The 18,249-nt window shown below is 31.6% G+C and overlaps 1 protein-coding gene across 6 annotated transcripts in view; it reads left to right on the forward strand.

Annotated features, from left to right (window-relative positions):
* Positions 1-18,249, forward strand: part of LOC108758776 (Glycerol kinase 2) — an 82,481-nt gene that overhangs the window by 61,632 nt on the left and 2,600 nt on the right. For 5 of the 6 annotated variants that reach the window (XM_018503892.1, XM_018503901.1, XM_018503919.1 and 2 more), the window contains exons 3-11: positions 3,705-3,784; positions 5,622-5,880; positions 6,121-6,338; positions 6,778-6,990; positions 7,071-7,181; positions 7,832-8,088; positions 10,602-10,807; positions 10,927-11,070; positions 11,178-11,264. In XM_018503892.1, the coding sequence (XP_018359394.1) occupies positions 3,705-3,784; positions 5,622-5,880; positions 6,121-6,338; positions 6,778-6,990; positions 7,071-7,181; positions 7,832-8,088; positions 10,602-10,807; positions 10,927-11,070; positions 11,178-11,264 (1,575 nt within the window). The remainder of the gene's footprint in view (positions 1-3,704; positions 3,785-5,621; positions 5,881-6,120; positions 6,339-6,777; positions 6,991-7,070; positions 7,182-7,831; positions 8,089-10,601; positions 10,808-10,926; positions 11,071-11,177; positions 11,265-18,249) is intronic. The other variant, XM_018503928.1, reaches the window with a different exon arrangement.

Below are 18,249 nucleotides of genomic sequence, written 5' to 3' on the forward strand. Positions count from 1 at the left end.
TCAGTCGGGGCGGTCGGACGATGGAGAAGAAATCTTTCCGAAGCGCGGATTGGCTCACAATATTCGGCGATAGGCCTATTTGAAAATTCTCTAATTCTCGCGAAAATACTCAGAACATTGATAGCGTTTTCCACTGGCGCACTGAGTGCCAAAAGTTTCGTGTTCCACTGGTAATTTCACCGTCAAACACGTCAAAAGTGTAATTTGGAGTTATGTCTAAAATAAACAAATTAAATAAATTAGTATTTTGCTACCTAAAATAACAATAATATTTTTTTTAAATTCAGTTTGAATCGCGTACCGTCACTTTCCCATCGTTCGATTTAACGAATTTGATTTGAAGAATTTGAAATGTGACACTCAGTGCCCACTCAGTGCGCCAGTGGAAAATGCTATGAGTATTGAAAAGAATACATGTATACTTAATAAAATCTCCTACATAATTCATTACATTTTGTCACCTTAATAGGGTGTTGAAAACAACACCCTATAACCGACTGGATGTTGAGTTCTCAACACCCTCAACACAATAGTCGTCGGCCCTGGTTGCATGAATGCTCGACTGCATGTCGCGAAAAGCGTGAAGCAGGCACTTCTAGAGCTTGAATGGGAAGTTCTCCCGCATCCAGCGTACTCTCCAGACTTGGCACCGTCGGATTACCATCTCTTTCGATCGATGCAACACGCACTTACGGACACACACTTCTCCAATCACAACGAAGTCCAAAAATGGGTGGATGAATGGATCGCCTCGAAAGACACCGCGTTCTACCGTCGTGGGATTGCCCTGTTGCCAGAGAGATGGGAAAAAGTAGTAGAAAATGAAGGAAATTACTTTGATTAAGGTATTCATTCATCTTCCCTTCGAAACAAATTAATTTTGGAGACGAAAAAACGGCAGGAATTAAGTTTAACACCTAATAATAGCGAATTTGATTGGACGCACTCAGTGCGCACTGGTGCACATTAAAGCCGCCATACACGAAATAAAAACGTAAAGATATTTATAAATAAACATAGGAATTGATTAAATCGTGAAATACTCAATACATTTTAATGTACTATTAAGTAAAATATGTATTTCATAATTCGAAATATTTGTATTTCATTTTTATACTCAAATTAAATCAGTGTACAACGTCTTTAATATGCATCAGTGCGCACTAGTGCTTTCAATTGAATTCGCCATAATATTGTAATTTTGAACCGAGAATCCGATAACTTATGTAATATTATAATTTTTTGAATTTGTTTTAATATTGAAAATGACCCGATCGGCGTCAAAACGTTTGTTATTGTATATTTATTTCGGAACATTAAATGTTCTTAATTTATTTTTAACTGGCTTGTAACCTTTCTATTTACTTATATTGATTTATTCTAAGTGAATATTATTAATTTATATTTAAAAGTCTTTTCTTTAAATCCATCCTTCACGGTTGACATAAAATTTCTATTTGTAGGCATCTGAAACAAGTAATTTGGTGTCACTTTGATCTTAAATATCGTTATTATTTAATTGTGGTTTTTTTTAAATAATAATTTTTAACAAAATAATAGTCCTCGGAAGTTGAAGGTTACGATTTTAGTGAAAATTTTGTCCATTTTTTAACGGTGCAACGAAAACGGTTAAAATATTGAAAAAAACTAGGAACGAAAAAAAGAAATACATCTTTAAATTATTAATACAATAATAAAGAGCTCTAAATAATAACAATTACAAAAATAATTACAATGATATAAGTTTACAGGGTATTAAAGAGCCAACCGCAGTACTTGTTGCGTAAAATTATTTTATATTTCCTAAAGATAATGACATGTTTCGGCTACCTGTTCGAGTCCTCTTCAGAAATTCAATAAATTTAATTACAGATGTGATTTCATCTTCTTAAAGTAGAACGCTTTTTGGTAAGCTGTTTCTAGAATAAAAAAGACTGCTCACATGACGGTTGGAAGACCGTATCGAAGATATCTAGTTAAGCTGACAATGGAAATTTAAGATAGTTTTTTCTTTGAAATACTTAGCAGAGTTAATTCTTATTCTGGTAAAAATTTACCGGTCGTGGATAGTTATCAGTCAGTTGAAATAACGGACGTATACGAGGGGCACTACTTATATGTATTTTGAGCCTTGGCAACACTGAATGTTGTCAGGTGCCATCGGACGTTTCCATTAGAAAGTTTGACATTTTTGACCATAACCTTCTTCAGAACGTTTTGTTATTTGAGCGCGATTTGTATTGTTTACAGTCACTTGAAAATTGTGTCTCAGCGAAAAAATGGAATTAACTCGTGAAAATTTTCGTGCAATGATTTATTACGACTTTCGACGTGGATTATCAAGACAGGAGTGCATCGATCAACTTACTTCCACTTTTGGCGATAAAGCCCCATCCTTTGCCACTGTGAAACGCTGGTATAACGAATTTAATCGTGGTCGCCGTTCGCTCACCGACGAAAGTCGTGAAGGTCGTCCAAAATCAGTTGTTGTGTCAGAAAACATTGATGCTGTGCAAAAACTAATAATGCAAGATCGTCATGTGACATACTGTGAGATTGAGACAACCTTGGGCATTAGTTCCACCAGCATATATGAAATATTGCATAATCATTTAGCCGTGAAAAAGGTTTGTTCTCGTTGGATCCCACATAATCTGACAAAATGTCAAAAAGTAACTCGTGTTGATTGGTCCAAACAAATGCTTAAGAAATACAATGGTGGTGCTTCAAAAGACGTGTATAAGATTGTAACAGGTGACGAATCATGGATCTATGCGTATGAGCCGGAAACTAAACAGCAGTCGACTGTATGGGTGTTTCAAGATGAACCAAATCCAACAAAAGTTGTTCACGCTCGAAGCACCTCGAAACAAATGGTCGCCTGTTTTTTCGGAAAAACTGGTCATGTGGCAACAGTGCCTTTAGAGGAACGTAGAACGGTCAATTCTGAATGGTACACAACCATTTGTTTGCAGGAAGTCTTCAGTGAAATAAGGAAAACAAACAAGCGCCGCCGGATTATTCTTCATCAAGACGATGCCAGCTGTCACACATCTCGTCTAACAACCGACTATTTGAGCACTCAAAAAATCGAATTAATGGGTCTTCCGCCGTACAGTCCTGATTTGGCACCAAATGACTTCTTTTTGTTCCCAAACGTCAAGAATAAATTGCGTGGACAACGATTTTCGTCGGCAGAAGAAGCCGTTGATGCGTTCAAAGACCATATTTTGGAGGTGTCTCAAGCGGAATGGAAAAAATGCTTTGACAAGTGGTTCGAACGCATGCAAAAGTGTATAGATCATAAAGGAGAATATTTTGAAGAACAATAAATGACATATTATTGTTTTTTTATTGTTATTTTTATTATTAGGCTCAAAATATAAATAGTGACCCTCGTATAAATAACGACCTAGGAAAAAAAAATTTGTAACTTAGACAAATTTTAATACTATCTACAGATATTTAGAATTTATATAACAGCTGTTATGATAAAGATCTTTTATTCTTTATGACATGAGATGATGTTTTATAATATGATACGTTTTATGTTACGTCTTTAATCTCGATTAACGTCATTATGTTTCTTCGAGTTTATTAGTATCGCAACTTTTAGCACGAGTGCACAAAGCGTCTTCTTATTCTTTTCCGATTTTTATTAAATGTGTATTAAAAACTATCTGACGATGATAATTTTTTTTTAGATACAATGACAAGCACGGTGAAAAAAACAGGACCCCTTGTTGGTGTAGTTGATGTTGGCACGCGCACTGTTCGCTTTGTGGTAAGATTATTGTAAATAGTAGCTCAAGTAGTTATCAAGTTATAATTTGCCACGCTTCTAAATGTTTACCGAAATCTGTCGTGAAGATTCCGCAATTCTCATTCTCAGCGTGATAAATAAATAATAATTTCAAATGTCAATGTAATAAATAAAACCAAAAATGATATAAGACGCTGTTAACGATGCATATAAATAAATGTAGCTAAAATGCAACTGATCAACAACGAATTAACGATGATTTATGAGAGGCAATACACATAGATTGCGTGAATAGCAAATAATAACGACGGTGTTCTTCAAACAGATTTTCGTGAAATCGTGATCGTAAAGCTCGATCTAGAATTGCGTAAACGTAGACGTAAGGTTATGGGAGTAGTAATAGCAGTAAATGTTGTACAACATATTAATCTACAATCGAGAGATTCAATGATGAACTTTCATCTTCAAATTGAACATTGTTCACAACACTTTCTCCGTCTTTCATACTCGTAATATAATATATTTATAATATAATAAACTCGTCAAATAATATATCATAAAATAAACTCAATAAAAGATGAAAAGGACACTTTGCCCTTCTTTCCATACGTCGAGACAAAAAGAACAATAACGATGTAGACATGTGACAGCACTCTGATTGGTTCACTCTTATGTTTTACGCAGTCGTAGTCATGAAAGATAAAGTTGAACTATCTTTCACAACATGCTTTACAACCGGGAATGGCAGGTTAAACTTCGCTTTACAATATTTCACAATCATTTACAACTACGTTTACGCAATTGTAGATCGGGCTTAAAACTCCGGAGTCTCTGAAAAGTTTAATTTGCTAATAAGCTATTTAAATAATTACGCAAATAAAAATAAATTCTAATCACGAATTCTAAAAGTTATCTGTAATTGTTAAAAAAGTTATTAATAAAAACAATTTTTTTTAATTATATTTTCACATGATATAGGTTTTATTAATATTAAAATATATAAATTCAATTTGTATGTATCGTAGACTCTCAAAATAAAAAAATATGAAAATTCAGACCTAAAGTCAGGCTAGTCAGAGTCAACGCAGGTCAAAGAGCATAAGAAACTTCTTGTAAAAAGAAAAATTTCTTCAATCAATTCGATGTTGTTGAATCATCTTTATTAAAAGTCTTGAACGTTTCGATTCTCTTTCGAATCTTCTTCAGCAATCATATTAATACTAATTTGGATTCTGCAACGAACGATATAGGTTACTCTCAGATTTCCAAAACTGTAGTAATAATAGCGCTCGCAAAAACCCCATAATGAAACTTTGGATATTGAATTAATATTCGAATTAAATTATATAATTAATAAAATATTCTCCTTTTGTCTGTTCGACACTTGTATTAATACTCGACACTCCGAACAAACAAAAGGAGAATATTTTATTAATTATATATAATTTAATTCGAATACTAATTCAATATCCAAAGTTTCATTATGGGGTTTTTGCGAGCGCTATAGATATTACTACAGTTTAGGAAATCTGAGAGTAACCTATATCGTCCGTCGCAGAATCCAAATTAGTATTAATATGATTGCTGAAAAAGATTCGAAAGAGAATCGAAACGTTCAAGACTTTTAATAAAGATGATTCAACAACATCGAATTGATTGAAGAAATTTTTCTTTTTATAAGAAGTTCCTTACGCTCTTTGACCTGCGTTGACTCTGACTAGCCTGACTTATAGGTCTGAATTTTCATATTTTTTTTATTATTATTATTGAGAGATCATTTTTCTTCTTTTACGAATATTCGTGCATTTTAATTTTATCGAATCATTGTTTCAACGGTTATTGTGAATTGTGTCTGCAGGTATTTAATGCAAAGCACGTCACGGAGGTTGCGTCTCATCAAATTGACATAGAACAAATCAGTTTGCAAGAGGGGTGTGTAGAGCAGGACCCCAAAGAGATTTTTTTTGCGGTAAAGGTCTGCATTAAGGATGTAATTCACAAATTGGACATGCTAGGTATGAAGATTGACGAAATCGTTACAGTGGGTATTACCAACCAGAGAGAAACTACGATAGTGTGGGATGCGATTACCGGCGATCCGCTTTATAATGCCATAGGTGAATAGATTCGCTTGTGTCTAATCTATTTGCGAAAAAGAATTATTTTTATCCAAGAAAAATCTGAAAAGACTGGTTTATATTAAACATTTATTAAAGACCTAAGGTCTCATTTATATTTTAATTAATTTATTTCAAAATAATATATAATTTTTTTGAAATAAAAACGAAGGGAGAAAAATAGAATCTAAAGTGGTTTGATTAATATTCGAGGAGTTTTTGAAACGTAATTGATTTCAGTGTGGTCAGACATCAGAACCGACGCGATTGTAGACCAGATTATAGCGAAGTTTCCGGATCAGAGTAAGAATCATTTGAAACCTTTATGCGGTTTGCCCGTGAGCCCGTACTTTTCGGCTTTGAAGATTCGTTGGTTAAAGGACAACGTGCCAGCGATAAAAAAAGCAATTCGTGAGAGGCGATTCAAAGTGGGAACTATGGATACATGGATTGTTTGGGTATGTGACGAAGAGATATTAGCAAGGCATTAGTAAGAATTAACGAGTATAACTTGACTAGGCTTATCCAAAATTAGTGTATTAATTAACACTCACTAATATTTATACTTGCTGTATATTGAGGGAGAAAGTTATCACTAATATTAGACAGTAGTTAACATTAGACGATATTAGACAGCGCACACTGCTGTATATTACAAGGATTGTTATGTTAAATAACTTATTTATATATATATAACATTTGAGGTATTATATATATAATATTCGAGAAATATATATTAGCGCACAAATTCTAAATCTTTAATTTACTCTTTTATATGTATCCGATTAAGGAAATTAAAAATCGTATACTTTACACACACATACGCACACACGCACGAATTCAAAATGAGAGAAACTATATGAATTAATGTATAATTAATTTAAAAAATTATTGCAGAACTTAACGGGAGGCAAAGACGGTGGACTATACATCACTGATGTTACGAACGCGTCGAGAACGATGTTGATGAATATTGAAACGCTCTCGTGGGATCCTACGTTATGTAGATATTTCGACATTCCTATCCAAATGCTGCCGGAGATCAAAAGCAGTTCCGAGATATATGGCAAAATTTTGATTGGTCCGTTGTCTGGCATTCCGATATCTGGTGTACGCAAGATCTCGTAATGAAAATAACAGAAAATAACAGATATAAAATATTTTTTTGTTACATTTTCTTTCTTTATTAGATTTTAGGAAATCAACAATCTGCTTTGGTCGGACAAAATTGTTTGAAGAAGGGTCAAGCGAAAAATACATATAGGAGTGGCTGCTTTTTACTGTGTAACACGGGGCATACCGTATGTAATTCTTAAGTATTCATAAACATATAGAAGCTTAGAAAATTTTAATTATATTCATTCTTCTTAATCTCATTCATATTAAATCTTTTATTAATTATTTATTTCACAGAAATCATAGTGCAATCGAAAAGAAGGTAATTTCTCACGTAAGTCGAAAATATACAATAAAATTTTTTCATACAGAGCTGTATTTTCAAGAAAATCGAGTTTGATCTTCAATTAAGAGATAATATTACGCATTCATTTCAAGAAGTGAAGAATTGTAACATATTGCCATAAATTTACGTGTCTTTAATTTGTCGAATAAAAATTTATCTGTCACGAAAACGATATTTTTAACAATTTTCCAACTAATTCTAATAAAATAAATATATTATTGAAACTTATTGTAGGTATTATGTTAAACTATACCTATATATAAACAGAAATAGCGGTAAATAGTCAGATTAGGTGAACCAAGTAGATTGTGGCTAGTCAAGTGCACGCGTACTTAACAAATATTCAAAGTCGATTTTTTTGAAAGCTCTCTGTAAAAAAATGTTACTAAATATGTATTTTCAACTTATTTCTACATAAAGAATCACCTTCTTCCTGGTTGTATTACGATTTCCAAAACATCTGTATTATCCGTTACGTATTTCTTTCAGAGAGTATACTCTTCTCATGGATTAGTTACGACCGTCGCATATCAGTTAGGTCCGAAAAGTCCACCTGTTTACGCATTGGAAGGTTCAGTTGCAGTTGCAGGTGCAGCTATAAAATGGCTACGGGATAATATAAAGCTCATAAAAGATGTTCATGAAAGTGAACACTTAGCTCAAAGTGTATTTAGTACGGGAGACGTCTACTTTGTACCCGCCTTCACAGGGTTATATGCACCTTATTGGAGAAAAGATGCAAGGGGGTTGGTAGAATTTTATAAAAATTGCTCGGACTATTTATTAAGTTTTTATTCTGTTGATATAAACAATGTAGAAACTGAAATTGAGGGACTGGATTCTATAAGGGGAGGATACGCTTGGATTTCGCGGGATAATTATTGTCCGCAAGGGCTAGTTTTGGACATCGCTCTAATTTAAATTTTGACGACTGATTCTTGTAGAGAATTTTATAACGCATCTTTTTTGTCTTTAAAACAAATTTGTAATTTTTTTATTTTCAAGTTATAAACAAAAAGTAATTTTTTTAATGTGAAAAAATTTCAAAGGTTTTTGTGTTCAACTCGCCATATCTCAGCCAAATATGAATATTTTTCTTTGAAATTTTAACAGGATAAATTTCAACATGTTTCTTGAAATATAAAGCATAAAAAAAATTTTCGAAACATTTCACAGACAAATGTCGAATTTTTCAAAATATTCCTCTCGAATTCATAGTTTTATTTATTCGATCACAAAAGTTATCGTACAAATTTTCGATTTGTCAACTTTTACCGATACTACAATTTTGTTTATTAGTTAAGGAAGTTTTTTGGAAAGTTTTAGCTCTTTAAATATTATGGTTGTAAAGTAAATATTATGGTTGTAACGATTTATATGTCGATCCGATTACGTAGCGCGCTGCGCGCAACGCGAAAGTCCGAGCAGTTCGCTTCCGCGAAACAAGGGTATCAATAATGTATCAAAACATAATATACTTAAGGACTCCCAAAATCTTTTTCAACTTCTTTATTGTTTACAGTTATAAAATAAGAATTAGAGTATCATATCAATAAAAATCGTCAATAAAAATAATTTTTTAAATTGTCAATAAAAATTATTTTTATTGACGATTTTTATTGATATGGTACTCTAATTCTTATTTTGTAACTGTGTGCATTATGTTTTGATGTGTGCATTAATGGCCGCGTTCAGCAAACTCAACAATTGAGTGAGCGCTCACTGTTATTGGTGTATTCTTTTTGATCGTCTAACTAGATTTAGATCTAGAAGAATACATCAATAGCGAGCGTTCATTTAACTGTTGAGTCTGCTAAACGCAGCCATTGGGTGTTTTCCAACAACGTACCAAAGTGACACAGTAGGCCTGTTCTTTTTGGCTAAACTTTTGCACTCGTTCATCTTTCTTTCTCTTCTTTCTTCCTGGCGAGAAAAGGAAGAAAGATGAACTAATGCAAAAGTTCAGCCAAAAAGAACAGGCCTAGTGTAACACTGTGTCTTACACAAGGTGTTCCAACTATGACACAGTGTTACACTGCCCGACACAGTAAAAAGCTAAGTACGAACGTGTAAAATATGTCAATGTTACCAACTTTTCAAAAAGTTATTTGGTAGCTGTACTTATTTTGCAATAAAACCTTCAAAAATCGCTAATTCTGAAAAAATTATAACTTAAGTCTAAATAAAAATCATAAATCTATTATTGATACGCTAAGTATAATTATAAGAATAGAATAGAAAACTGTAATGCGTTCTGGTGTTACACTATGAAACTAAACTACGTTCCAACAAGTACTTTACACAGTGGAACACAGTGTAACGTCTCTGTGTCCTAGCTGGAAAACAGCCATTGATACCCTTGTTTTGCGGAAGCGAACGGCTCGAATTTTCGTGTTGCGCGCAGCGCGCTAAGTAATCGGACATAAATCATTATTACTTTACAACCATAATATTTAAAAAGCTAAAACTTTCCAAAAAACTTCCTTAACTAATAAACAAAATTGTAGTATCGGTAAAAGTTGACAAATCGAAAATTCGTACGATAACTTTTGTGATTGAATGAATAAAACTACGAATTCGAGAGGAATATTTTGAAAAATTCGGCATTTGGCTGTAAAATGTTTCGAAACATTTTTTACATGCTTCGTATTTCGAGAAACATGTTGAAGTTTATCCTGTTAAAATTTCAAAGAAAAATATTTATATTTGGCTGAGATATAGCGAGTTGAACACAAAAACCTATTGAAATTTTTTCATTAAAAAACGATTTTTTTGTTTATAACTTGAAAACAAAAAAATTACAAATTTGTTTTAAACACAAAAAAGATGCGCTATAAAATTCTCTACAAGAATCAGTCGTCAAAATTGAAATTAGAGCGATGTTCAAAATTAGCCCTTGCGGACAATAATTATCCCGCGAAATCCACGCGTATCCTCTTATAGAATCCAGTCCCTCAATTATTTATAAAGTTAGTTATATTTAATAAATTACACATGATGCATGTGTAATTTATTAAATATAACTTTATAAATATAACGTTATAATGTTTTTGAAATATTTTGTTCAATCAAAAGTTTCCCAGACAAAAAATCAGGTCACAAGACGGTCTTTGCGTCTGAAAGACGACTTACTTTATGTAAGTCGTACCTTATTAAAGACGTACCTTATGTCATAATTTTAGACTTTGTGTTGTTTGGGTTATAATGTCAAATGAGAGTTAGTAGGTATATTTGAAAAAGATCTACTTTTTTCTTTCAGAATAATTTGTGGACTTACTGCATTTACTACGAAGCAACACATAATTAGAGCGTCCCTCGAAGCAGTATGCTTTCAAACCAGGGACATCCTTGAAGCGATGTACAAAGATTGCGGATTTCCGTTAACGAAGTTAAATACAGATGGGAAAATGTCAACTAACAATCTGCTTATGCAATTGCAAGCCGATTTATGCGGTACACCAGTATGTAAGTATATTGGCAGCATTTATGAACTAGAAATATAGCTCTAATGTGATAATATTTTATTTTAATTCCTATCGTAGAAATTTCTATTTTTTTTGGAAATTAATTGTTTCGATTAATAGTTAGGTCAACTATGTCTGACATCACGGCTTTAGGTGTAGCGATGGTTGCCGGACATGCTGAAGGGATAGATGTTTGGGATCTGGAAGGCGAAGAAGTAGAAACAGTACCAACCGACACTTTTCTTCCAACTACTACACCGGAAGGTAAACTTTCGAATTGAGTAATTTAACAATGTCATGACTTATTTTTCTGAAAATATACAATATGCGGTTACGATGCAACTTTTGCTATATCTTTCCTTTTTTTGTAGAAAGGGACGCGAGGTATAAGAAATGGAAGATGGCAGTGGAAAGGAGCCTAGGTTGGGCGACAGGAAAAATGTCCGACCAAATGACAGGTAAATGTAAAACCATCAAATAATCCAAGTTCGACGTGTCTGGTATGATTTAGGCTACTAGTTTAAATATTCTTCACTGTCTCTTTGACACAGAAACAATTCTTTACGTTACTTCTTTTTAAATGTATCACGTATATAAATGTCCGTATATGTAAATAAAATAATATATATACTTGTACATACATATATAATTATTAAACGTAAACATAATCAAGTATAGTTCGTTAAAAGTAAACTTGATTACAAAGTTAATATTGTAATATTTGAAATAATAATTCTTATTTTTTTATTGTTAAAAATTGACATCTGTCGTAATGCATTGTTCTAAGAATGCTTCTTTCGTAATAGTTTTTATTTTGCTTAAATTTACGTATTTTTGTGTGCTTTGCATCTACCATTTCTATATTTGTCTACTTATTCCGATATACTCGTGTAAATAAAAATTGATTTTAATTTGTCCTTCTATGTATAAGAAAATATTAAATTGAGGGTTGATTAATGTTTTATCATTATAAGACTATCGTATTTATGTGCAATGTACATTACTCTTGATTTTGTTTTAGCAAAAATTTTATATTTAAGGGTTCGATTCTGTAACTCTTAACGACAGTCGTTGATGTCGTTGCGCTGATATTATATAGAGTAAAAAAGCTGCGCAACATGACATCACGACTGTCGTTTAAGAGTTACAGAATCGACCCCTAAGTATCTAATGTTTATTTAACATGTTTCGTTAGATTTTGAGGAAATTTATATGTAAACACTGTGTGATAATCATTTCTGCAAAGTAAAAGTTGTATTTGTATTTATGCATGCGTGCGTGCGTGCGTGCGTGTGTAGTGATGGATTAAGCATTTTCCCTAGGCAACTAGCCCCCAAGTGGTTTCATTAATTTATAAATTTGATAAAAGGGAAAATGATTTATACCTCGCATTAGGTGGTAAAAACATTTAATAATTCTTAATAAGTTATATAAATATGTAAAAGTAATACAAAAGTATATGACCCTATTGAAAAAAATCATGCACGACGTTACACGATAAAATCATGTAATTAAGACATACAAATTACGTAACAAATTGTTCCAAATCAGTACATGATTTTTTTTAAATGATGTAATCAATTTAAAAATCACATAATATTAGAAATAATTTTATCCTTCATGTACTTTTTTACAGTTATCAAATTTTAAAGAATTGAATGATAGAAATAGAAGAAAAAAGAACATATCATGTGATTTTCAAATTACGTAATTTTAAAAAATCACGTACTGATTTGGAACAATCCGTTACATGATTTACGTGTTTTAATTACATGATTTCATCATGCAACTGTATGATTTTTTTCAGTAGGGGAGCAAAAACCAGATTACAGTTGCTAAAACATAATCATATTAAATAAATCATTTTAAATAAAATAAAATAAAACATACATTTCGACCAAATAATTAGGTCGTTATCAATGTTGTTCCGGTAAATATAACAATTAATAATAGTTACATCCTAATGGTTATACATTCGCAAGTTGGACAATTTATATTCTAATGGTTATAATGGATGTGGTCGCATTGCCACTACGAATGCTTCAAAGCATTTGATTAACCAATCGGAAGAAAGAATTTTACTAACTGACCAATAAAAAAATGCTTCGAAGCATTCGTAGCGGTAACTCGACTGCACCCAATAACATACAATTAATCTAGTTAAAATAAAATAAAAAGAAAATACACAATTTAATGTACACAAAATCTGCATGTTCTCTCTATTTTCATAAATGTTAGCCGTTGTAAAATACACAATTGAAAGAGAGGTCGTACAATTAGCTTGCAACAATTGCAACAACTAACAGCATTTTAAAGCATAACGTCTATACAAAAGTTTTTAACAAGAACCAATCCGAGCATTACATTGATTTTGTAACTTCCATCAGATTGCAATGGACATTTCTAATTCGCAAACATAGAAGATTCTTATGAAGACATTCTCATGAACAAATGACTATAGCAATATTGTGTAATCCTTTTTGAATTCCAAGCTAATAGTGCGACCTCTCTTTCAATTATGTATTCTACACCGACTGACATTTATGAAAATAGAGAGAACATGCAGGTTTCGTGCATTAAATTGCGTATTTCCTTTTTATTTTATTTAACTAGATTAACTGTATGTAATTATAGTCGTTAGAATATAAATCGTTTAACGAATTGCGAATGTATACATTAGGATGTAACTATTGTTATATTTATCGGAACGACATTGATAATGATCTAATTGTTTGGTCGAAATGTATGTTTTATTTTATATTATTTGAAATATAATTATGTATTTTAGCAATTGTAATCTGGCTTTTGCTCATATATCCTTGTGTTACTTTTACATTGTTTTGATACAAGTGAGCTTTATATATTTAGTGTTCTGTTAATATAAATATAATACATTTTTAACTGTATATTTAAAATATCGTTTCTGATAATGCTCGGTGCAAAAATGTTAGATTAACAAATTAAAATTAAAAATTCATCTCAGGTGTGCGAATTTTGTCTTGAAAAATGCCGCCACCATAAATTTATCTTTATTTCGCTTTAAGCAAGTGCCTTGTTTATTTATACGTTAATCCATCACTGTGTGTGCATGCGTGTGTGCGGATGAATTCTATGTAACAAGTAGAGATTACATTAATTAAGAAGCTCTCTAAAGTTAAAAAGATAGATATCATATTTAGATGCAATGACAAACATTTATAGATTAACACTAAAATTTGAGAATGACTATACTGAAAATTTATAAAATCCAACAGTATATAAATTCGATAGTAATGATAAACTAAGTGTGTACACACACACACACAGTGTTCAGCGTAACGGTCGCACGACTTTTCGGACACTTCCGACAGTTTAAAAAAAAGTTGAAAGGTGAATATTTATTCTACGTTTCGTACAGACTACAATATACAATAAAAAACATTTTTTTTCTATAAAAAATCAAAGTCATCTTAAATTTTTTAAATATCACTGTACAATTTCTTTTCATAATATTGTAGAAGTCTTCAAGACGGATTCGAATCACTATCGAAATGTCTACTTTATTGGTGTCATATTGATTTTATTACATATTTTATTAAATAAGTACATAATATGTATGTGTATCATAAATATCCATTACCAAAAAATACTATTATAACCATAAATCACTTTAAAAAAAAAGTTGAAAAGTGAATATTTATCTGTTTCATACAACTACAACATGCAATATTAAAAAAAATTTTTTTTTAATAAAAAATCAAAGTTATCTTAAATTTTGTAAATAGCACCATACAATTTTTTTTCTATAATATTGTAGATTTATGCTTATAATAGTATTCTTTGCTAATGGATGATACATACATGTTATGTGCTCTTATTTAATAAAATATGCAATAAAAAATCAATACGACATTAATAAAGAAGACATTTCGGTAATAATTTAAATTCGTCTTGAAGACTCCTACAATATTATGGAAAAAATTATATGGTATCATTAAAAAAATTTAAGATGACTGATTTTTTATAAAAAAAAATTTTTTTAATATTTTGTTATTGCATGTTGTAGTCTGTATAAAAGAAATAAATATTCACCTTTTTTAATTTTTTTTTAAACTGTTGGAAATGTCCGAAAAGTGTGGACTGTTATGCTGAACACGTTGTATATATACATTACTGTTCAAAAAAATTATGGCATAGAAAAATTTTAGGCAAAAATTGGCCAACTTTGATTGACGATAACTTTACGACAAATTATCGTAGGATAATGACTTTTTAAAAAATTAAGTTTTTAATTTAAATAAAGTTTGAAAGCTCTACTTTAAGACGCTATGACCAGATTTCAAGTTTAATGCACCCCTGCCACTATAACTTTCAAAATATGTGGGTGTGTTTGTCATATTGAAAATTGAAAAGTTTGACGGAATACACGGACTTTGTAAAATTTTTCTGATGAGGAATACTATTTGTAGCGGCATAAAGTTCGAACTCTCTTCTTTAATTTAAAAACCAAATTGAGTTGCAACTTTTTTTTCGCAAAGTTATAGCACTTTAAGGTGATTGTATCGCAAAATGACTTTTCTTAAAATTTGTTTGAAGCTTTTGAATATATTCTCTATACATACGTATCATTTTGAGAGGAGGAGGGGGGGATAATCAGGCACGTTCAGATAATTGCATTTGAAGTTAGTACTTTTAATATGTGCTAGACAAGGAGTTCCCTGTGCCAGACAAGGAGCAATAATAGAGGAAGGACCGATACCGACATAGTACCACTTTGTTTTTAGACAATATTTCTTAAACAAAAGGTAAAAATACAACTTCAAAAACATAAATACAAAGTAAAAAGTATCTTCTATCAGATAGTACAAGCAATTTTTATAATACTGTTTGCAATTTTGCAATAATTAAGTTTTTCATAAGTTATACAAAAATGAGCGTCTGACAAAGTGGGCTCCAAAACTGACATAGTAGGCAGTAATACCAACATTCCTATTCTATAAATAAAGATATATCCTATTCTGTAAAGAAAACTAATTTATGAAACTATAAACATTTACGATGACATAATATTATCAATAATACAGTGACTATTATTTTAATTACGCAATTTGCAAAAGAACACCGTAAGAATTTTCTTCTCGGATTCATAGAATTGGTTTTTAGCTGATTTGGTATAGAAATAAGCTACAAATATATGAATTATGAGTACTTCTCTTTAATTAGCTAAACAGATCATGATTTTATTAGTATTAATAAAGTGCAATAGTTAGTTTCTGAGAAATAAGGGGGTGTCACTTTAAGAGACCTATGTCAGTATCGGCGAGACTTTCTTCTACATTTTCAATTATAGCGCAAAAACGGCATTTAGAAATTCGCTCAAAAATTGCAGATAAATATAATACGAATCTTCTAAACCAAAGAAAATGGGGAGTGGTAACCACACAAGCAAATATTAATTATAAAGCCTTAGAAAGAGTTACTTTACTACTTCACTAATATCCACGTCGCTTATCAACTCATTCTCAAATACCGGCACACAGTGAGGAAATAAAAACTACTGTAAGGAAATAAAAATTATTGTTCAAAAATTGCGATCTGCAACAATTTTTGAACAGTAATTTTTTTTTACCACCGAACAGTGCCGTCATGCGCTGGTACCCCTCCCCCCCTTTGCCACAAGCCGCTATGCAATATAACTACCTTAAAGTTACCCTCACATTTTTTAGATATACTACCGACATTACCGGATATGCATCACGACGAGGTTGCTGGATGGATTTTGCACATCTTGTTCCAGATTTGTATTAGATAATGGGTCATAGATTAAGAGATTTGTCAAGACAACCTGTCAATCTCAAAGACTTTATCACAAGCTCTAATACAAATCTAGAATGACATTCCACAGGAAGAAATTAGGGTCTGCATTAATATGAGGAATCGACTGCAAGCAGTAATCGAACAACGCGGGGGCAACACGCATTACTGAAATTTACACACACGCAGAAATACGATGTGCAAAATCCATCCAGTAACTTCGTCAGTGCATATCTGATAATGCAGGTAATGTCGGTAGTATACTACTCTACCAGTGTTGGAACAGATACCGTTTGAAAGGTATTTAGATATAGATATAGATATTGTGTGGGAAAAGTATTTAGATATATAATAAGTATAGATACATTATTTTACGATTACCTAAGTATAGATACAGATATAAATAAAAAGTATCTGAAAATTTAGATACTTCTTAGGTACTTTCAACAAAAAAAAAAGAAGAAAAATTGGGGGAAAACAGGAGAAAATAAATAATAAGCAATGTAAATTAAATATTACATTTTATCGTTATTTGTTTATCTTAATATATAAAAAAATATCTCGAACACATATATTAAAAAAAATATAGAGATCTTTCTAACATTTTCAAAAAACATAGAGACTACAAAACATAACTTTGTAATGTTGTACATCGCTATTTCGTTTTTTTAACATTAATAAAGTTTCAAACATTGCGTCGGAAAATCGATTTCTTCTTGGAGTTAAAATTTGGCCACCTGCACTGAAAATTTGGCCACCTGTTGAAGTCTTTCAACAGGTACTGAAGACGGCAGAATAGTATTATACTGTCTAAATACTTTTTGAATTAAATTATAATTTAGTAACGAATCAACGTCTCGCTTTTATCTTCAAAGTAGCGTAAACATTCCACTTATACAACGTTTTGCTTTTCTATTGAATTATTTGTATTGGAATTCTTGATGAAATTATGAAAGCAATTTCATCATCACTACTCATTGAAGAGTTCTTCTCCTTATTTGTGCTTACTTCCCGTCGGTACAACTTTTTACACTCGCATAAAAATAAAGTTTTGACTGAGTTGTATTTATCATCGCTATTATTCAGCCATCTCAATTTAAATTTTGGATGTGAAATCGTTGCCAAAATGTAGGGTTTGGATTTACTGTTGTTTAGGTCCAAAATATCCTTATATCTTGTATGTATACCATCAAGAATAGCATTTTTGAGCAGTGTGCAGTAAATTAGATGACTTAGTGAATTTAAAGTTTTTTTAATTTGAAGTAAGGTAGGAATTACGTAGTCTAAATAGCAAATGTCCTCACTTTGCAGGAAATCTAAAGACTTTTCGATCGGTCCCATTACGGTGACATATTCAACTAGAAACTCAATTTCATTGCTTTTTAATTTAGATTTCTGGAGTTTCTCGCAAATTGCCCTGGGCAAATTTGCATCTGAGCAAATTATCACAGATAAGGCCCGGAGGTAATTGAAGAACGCTGACATTATCGACAATTGAATGGCAAGACGTTGATTGGCTATCGCGCCAACTTCCGCCGCACGGCAAGTGTTGCTGCGTTCTGTCTGCAGGAGCTATTAATGGCGGCGATAGTATTTGTGTATAAATACCTTGTATCTATGTATCTAAAACTTAAAAGATACCATATCAAA

Source organism: Trachymyrmex cornetzi, unplaced genomic scaffold (assembly GCF_001594075.2).
Source record: "Trachymyrmex cornetzi isolate Tcor2-1 unplaced genomic scaffold, Tcor1.1 scaffold1030, whole genome shotgun sequence".
Taxonomy (NCBI): Eukaryota; Metazoa; Arthropoda; class Insecta; order Hymenoptera; family Formicidae; genus Trachymyrmex; species Trachymyrmex cornetzi.